The sequence below is a fragment of the Oryzias melastigma genome, unplaced genomic scaffold, assembly GCF_002922805.2.
Source record: "Oryzias melastigma strain HK-1 unplaced genomic scaffold, ASM292280v2 sc00296, whole genome shotgun sequence".
NCBI lineage: Eukaryota > Metazoa > Chordata > Actinopteri > Beloniformes > Adrianichthyidae > Oryzias > Oryzias melastigma.
In genome coordinates, this window is record NW_023416911.1 from 158,246 (window position 1) to 164,775 (window position 6,530).

The following is a 6,530-nucleotide window of genomic DNA, read 5'->3' on the forward strand; positions in this document are numbered from 1 at the left end:
CTAATTCGAAGCTCTATACAAAAGATTTTGGTTAATATTTTAACAAAACCCTCAAACTCATCTCAACTCCACAGCCACAATCGAGTCCCCTGCTGTTAGGAGCATGCACAGTCTCTCCTTCTCTCCTCTTTCAGCCCCGCCTGACACGTAACGCGCGACAATAGACAGACTGTCTCCTTTTTCTTTTTTCATGGAGTTTCTCCTCTAAATCAGGTTTTAAACTCCTGATTTTAAAGCGTGTCTTCTCACACTCTGTGGATCTGTCGGTACAGCTGCGCAAAAATAATCCTGTCGGACCGAACCATTTTCAAATTAGAGGAGGGGGGTCCGGTGACGACGTTTCCAGAACAAAATATATAAACATCGTTACCTTGACATTAAAAATAAAAGTATTTGTGATTATATATTGGTTATTGGTTTACTGAAATAATGTTTTCTGTTGTGTCCTTTTGTCATCATTCAGGGCCTCCGTGCCCCCCCTCTCAGTCTGGGCTCCTAGAATCAGCCGCTCCGTAAGAAGAAGAAGAAGAAGCGCGGCTCTTCCGGGGGTTTCTCCCGTGTTCATTTAAAACGGAGGTTTATCACAATAAACTCATTTCACTATCGAAAAAAAGTAATATCGCAATAACGATAATTATCGTTTTATCGCCCAGCCCTAATCAGAACCTATGGAAAGATTTCTGGATTCAAAATTAATATGCAGAAAAGTGAACTTATGCCCGTCGACGTCTCACATCAACCTACTTACCCTCACTTCTCGCCTCTACCCATCAAAACATGTACTCATAAAATTAAATATCTAGGCATATGGGTAACGCAGCGTTTCAAAGATCTTTATGAAGCAAACTTTTCACCACTGATACACAATCTGAAAAAAGACCTAGACCGATGAAATCTCTTACCTATGTCACTGGGAGGAAGAATTAATATTGTTACAATGAATATTATGCCACGGTTTTTATTTCTTTCTCAATGCCTCCCAATCTTCCTGACTGGGTCCTTCTTCTCTTTATTAAATAAAATAATTTCTAGTTTTATATGGAACAAAAAGACGCCCAGAATAAGAAGAGAAATGTTGCAAAGACACCGCCTACATGGTGGTCTGGGTCTCCCCAATTTTCAATATTATTATTGGTCCGCTAATATTAGACGTGCTGTATTGGATCCACTTGCCCGAAGGCGACCGCGGTCCAAAATGGCTGCAAATTGAACATGCATCTTGTTCATCAGCTTCACTTAATGCTTTAGCCTGTTCTAGACTGCCTCTGCCGAAACCTCTGTCTTCATATAGTAACAACCCAGTTGTAAAGCAGTCCCTTAAGGTTTGGTGTCAGTTTCGGCGTGCCTTCTCTTTAACTGATTTATCAAAATATGCCCCATTAGTCAAAAATAATATGTTTGCGCCCTCAGTTACAGATAACACCTTTAAAATATGGAGAGGTCTTGGTTTGAAAATGGTCAAAGACATGTATGTAAAAGGAACTTTCACATCATTTGAGTATCTGAAAACACACTTTAGAATCCCCAGATCACACTTTTTTAGATTTCTACAAATACGCAGTTTTGTGTCATCTTTTTTTAAAGGTTTTCCAATATTGCCATCAGAAACTCTTCTGGACAAAATATTGAAAACACCCCCCTGGTTTAAAGAGACTATTGGAAAATTATATTCTTTACTGTCTAAAGAGAATCTGAAACCCTTGACAATGTTAAAAAATAAGTGGGAGGAAGAACTTGGTCTCAATATCTCAGACGAGCTCTGGCAATCCGCTCTTAACGAAATCCACTCATCTTCAATCTGTCAACGACACAAAGTTATACAGTTTAAAATTGTCCACCGCTTACACTGGTCAAAGGTAAAACTCGCTCAAATGAATCCCGATATTGATGACAGATGTGCTCGCTGTCAAACAGAAACAGGCTCCCTTTCACACATGTTTTGGAGCTGCCCTAGACTAAAGGAATTCTGGAAATCAATCTTCAATCTACTATCTACAGCTTTAAAAACTCACATTGAACCATCTGCAATTATGGCAGTTTTTGGAGTAACACCACCAGAACTCTGTTTAAATTCATCAGGGAAAAGGGTCATTGCATTTGTTACTCTCTTGGCCAGGCGACTCATTCTCATGAAATGGAAGGACATACTTCCACCTACATTTATACCATGGTCTGGGTGAATACTCGATTCTGATTGGCTGCTGGGTGTGCATTAAAAAGTGATAATGCACAGTAATAACGCACACCTAAAAAAGAAGTTCCGGTCACACAGACCAAACGTTCGATATCACTGCGCAGGCTTCTTTAAAACACATTTTCCTTCATTGTCTGGACAAAACAAGCAGTAATGGATGAACTTTCTCTCTGAACTGATGCTTCATTCAACTTATTGTAGCGACCAGCATTTATATTCCTCTCCTTTTGTAAGGTAAATTAATATTGACAAATTGGTTATTCTCCTTCTAATAAAACACCACTCGACATGAAAGGTGTAGTCTTCTGTTTCACCACAAGAGGGAGTTTCTCATTTTAGAGCAGCTCAGAAGAACGAACCTGCCATGAAATGAAACACAGACAGAAGCTGAATATGTTCTAGCTGCTCACTGAAGGATTAACGACAGAAAAAGAAGAAAAATATCCTAATTTGTCCGGGTCTTTCTTTCAAAACAGCAACACTTTACCGCTGCAGCTGAGGTCTGTAACGCCTTCCGGCTTCATGCCGTGTTCCATATCACCGCGACAACAAACCGCATCACGGATGATCAAATAGTCCGCTTTTTTGTGAAAAAATGAGCTAAACCAAAGAAATAACAAGAATAAAGTACTAAATATTGATTAAATGTTTATTTATTTTGTAAAGACCATGGTATAAGCGGGATAATACCCTCCGAAGAGTGCGTTATGAGAAATTAACGCACTTCACGGAGGCAACCGTCCTCCGCTTCGCGTCGGACGGTTTAGGCCTCCGCGTCGTGCGTTAATTTCTCATAACGCACACTTCGTCGGGTATTATCCCTTACTTAACCACTGGCTGAATGATCTTCAGCAATGTTTAACTCTCGAAAAAATTAGATACTCATTACAGGGTTCTAATTCTAAATTCTATAACACCTGGAAAACTGTTCTGGATCTGATCAGAAACAAAGATTGATAGTGTAGCTGCTCAGTATCTCTCTACTGTCTCGAAATTATTATTATTATTATTTAACTATTTTTTTTTTATTTATTTATTTTTGGTATTTCACCATATGGATATCTTATTTAGCTACTTATTTTTACAACATTTCTCCCTCATAGATTTGTGTCTGTGTACCTGTACAGCTCTGCCACACCATTACTGTACAATTGTGAACCTTCCTTTTATTATCTTTTTAATTATTTTGTATTCTTAGGAACCCTATTTTTTGCTCTTTGTTGTAATATTCTGGTGCAGTGGGGGTAGGGGGGCTAAGTGTGTGTTGTTGTTTACTGTTTTTTATATGTTAAAATCAGTAAAAAGAAGGAAAAAAATAAAAATAAAAAAAATTGCCGGCGTCAAGCACGTCAGATTAACGTGTAATTAACGCGACAAACCTGACAGCCCTAAAAATTACATATGAATCACTCGTTATGCACACGCAAAACCTCAGTTAAACACAGATCTGATGTGAGACTTCACGTCTCAGAGATTAGTCTGTGAGTGATGCGTTTAAATGCTGCTAGGATGCTGGGTCATCAGAGCCAAGTCTGAGTTGCGTGACGGAACTGTTGTGCAGCTGGGCGCGCTGCATCGAACATTTATTGGCGACGCAGGTATTTCATTCAGGAAAAAGCACTGGCGAGCTACAGGCTCGGTAGCGCGTGTGTGAAGCATGTCTACCTGTGCACGTTTGTAATCCATCCGTAGAACAGGCAGCCGGTAAGAAGTGACTCTGTCTGAGCGCTAGAATGACCATGATCACTTACTTCCTGTTCGATCAGTGCGCTGTGGGAACTAGGCGCGTGTTTCACAATTGTTTGTGTGTACTTCAGGTACCGGTCGGAATTTTCATGCACTTCAATGTTTAACCTGCTGGTGTACGGTGTAACTTTGGTAAATTTATGGTGTGAAGTTTTCAAATGAATATAATTACTTTTTGATGAAGTTAATTTAAAGACATTCTTAAATGAATTGGAACTTGATTTATGAATTTAAATAAAAACATAATTAAAATAAAGTACATGAATTCACTGTAAAATTAGAGAGGTTGCTAGTTAATTGAAGTACTTGAAATTATATAATTATTATTGATTAAAGTTGTTTCTTGCTATTGTGTAATGGAATTTGAATTTGGAAATATCTATTGCTATTATTATTGTGTGTTTTAAGATTTTTACTTATTGACTGCTGACTGACTAAATGGAAAATAAAGATTGGAAAAATAATCTGAAGTGGCAGTCTGAGTAGATCAGCCTTCAACTTTGGATGCTCAGCCCTTTTCAAGTCTGGGAAAAAGTGCACAAAAAAATGGGGAAACGCTTGAGAGTTTTCTTTTCAGCCGCTTTGAACTTTGATTGTAAATAATATCTGGTGGACATTTTCCCACTTTCCTAAACCAATATTCCCAATAATTAATATAAAAAAGTCAACGCACTCACAAATTCCAATTTATCCACAAGTCAAGAATACGCACACACAAATGGGAGTGAGTCTATTTTCTCTCCATATTCAGCCGCTTCATCCTGAGACGAGCTCAGCTCCATAAGTCTGCTCTCACTAACATGATGCCCTTCACTGAGGAAGAACTAGAGGGGGGAGGGGGGCAGCATTTACATTTCTGTAGGAACTGTCTGTGACAGTGAGGACAGGGTAAATACCCACCAGGATGGTCCTCTGCAGGTTGGAGTTGACGCTGCTGAACATGAGCTTCCCCACGATGGTGGCGATGGTGGGGAAGACCAGAGCGCCGCACAGGATCCGTGTGGCTGAGACGTGGTCGGCCAGCGGGCTGGCCTCTGCGGGGATGCGAGGAACCGGGCAGCCGATCCCTGCAGGTCAAACATTTGTCCTGGTTATCGTGCACACACCATCTACATCCACTCATTTCTGTTATCAGACACCTGAAGGTATTTATGGCATCAAGACATTGTTGAGCAAACAGTCCACATCACAAACAAACCAACTCAGCCGTGTTGTGGACTCCACACAGAGGGAGCTCCCACCTGGAAAGATGCTGTTGAGGATCTGGAGCTTGTTGGAGTACTTCCTCCACAGCCGCAGGACGTAATCCTCCCAGCGGATCATCTTGCCGAGGATCAGCATGACAGGGATGGTGGGAAGCCCGATGAGCAGGAACAGGGGGTCTGCTCGCTCCATGACATCCAGCCCCTCCTTATGGCCTACCACCTGCACAGAGGGAGGTTACTGCACAGGTCCCGAATGTCAATGACAGCTGGACACGGCCATCAGCAGGTACCTGCATGACAGTGACGGCTCCGTAAGTGACAGCTGTCCAATAGATGGAGCCCACCATGATGCCCGCTGCAGCAAAGGGGCCGGCCTTGGAGATGAGGCGGTCAGCCAGGTCCAGCACGTAAACCACAGGGCCTGTGGGTGGAAAAACAAACATCACACACAGAGCTCCGAGAATGCAGCTTTTGTTTACTCTTGGGAGCAAAACTGTTCAGGAGTGTAACCCAAAAACCTGAATCTGAAACACAACATGTGTCTGTGCAACAGGGATGTCAGGCTGAGGCCTCTAGCAGACTGCCAGAGATACAGCTGTGTAGAAAACCAAGAGGCATTATGACAGTCAGGTGATCAGAGCTTCAACGGGGTTCACATTAGAAGTGATTTTCCTTTGAAGGACCCGATTCTGAGTTTCAGGCTTCCAAACTGATCAGATTCCTGAAGACGGTCAGAGCCAGTCTTTAAAAACTCAGGATGCAAGAATTTAATACATACATACATTGTCCCATTGTGTTCTTGCTAAAAAGAAAATGTGAAAACACAAAGACGATGACAATAAACAAAAGAATAATCTTTAATAAAAAAAAAAAAATCTTGAAACACTTATTTTCTGTTGGAAGGATAAAGTTTCACCTTAGATCTTCTTCCAGTTCTTTGTCAAATTCCCACTACTAAAGATAACAGCTGGCACGAGGTGTTTTTTTTTAATGTCCATAAACATGCTGCCGTGCATCTCAAACCAACACTGCAGCCAAACCTTCACACTTAAGGAGCTTTCACAGATGTGTCCGAGTGTTTTCTGCTCCTAATTAGGAACTTCTTAACACAAAAACAGGTGAAGTCTTTATCTTCAGGTACTAGACCACAGGTCTGCAGCCTTCAACACTTTAATAACATCCAGGTCAATTTCTCACCAACCAAAACCCAGTAGGAACTACAAAGTCTTCACTCAGCCTCTAGAAAAATACTGATACTGATTTATATTCATGTTTTTGCGGCTGACATGATGCATTTAAATAAACTATTGTGGGTTTTTGGCATAAATAAACAAACATGGAGAAAATAGCGTTTTTTTGAATGAAATAGTTTATAACTTCTGACG

General features: G+C 40.8%; 1 protein-coding gene across 2 annotated transcripts in view; it reads right to left on the reverse strand.

The window, feature by feature from the left end:
- The window catches only part of LOC112141527 (E3 ubiquitin-protein ligase MARCHF5), a gene marked incomplete at its 5' end in the record, with an annotated part of 11,916 nt that extends 6,350 nt beyond the window's left edge, over positions 1 to 5,566 (reverse strand). Inside the window, 4 exon segments of one of the 2 annotated variants that reach the window (XM_024264690.2) lie at positions 3,238 to 4,764; positions 4,841 to 5,007; positions 5,182 to 5,365; positions 5,436 to 5,566. In XM_024264690.2, coding sequence (XP_024120458.1) covers positions 4,639 to 4,764; positions 4,841 to 5,007; positions 5,182 to 5,365; positions 5,436 to 5,566 — 608 coding nt within the window. 2 annotated transcript variants of the gene reach the window in all.
- Between the last annotated feature and the right edge of the window lie 964 nt (positions 5,567 to 6,530).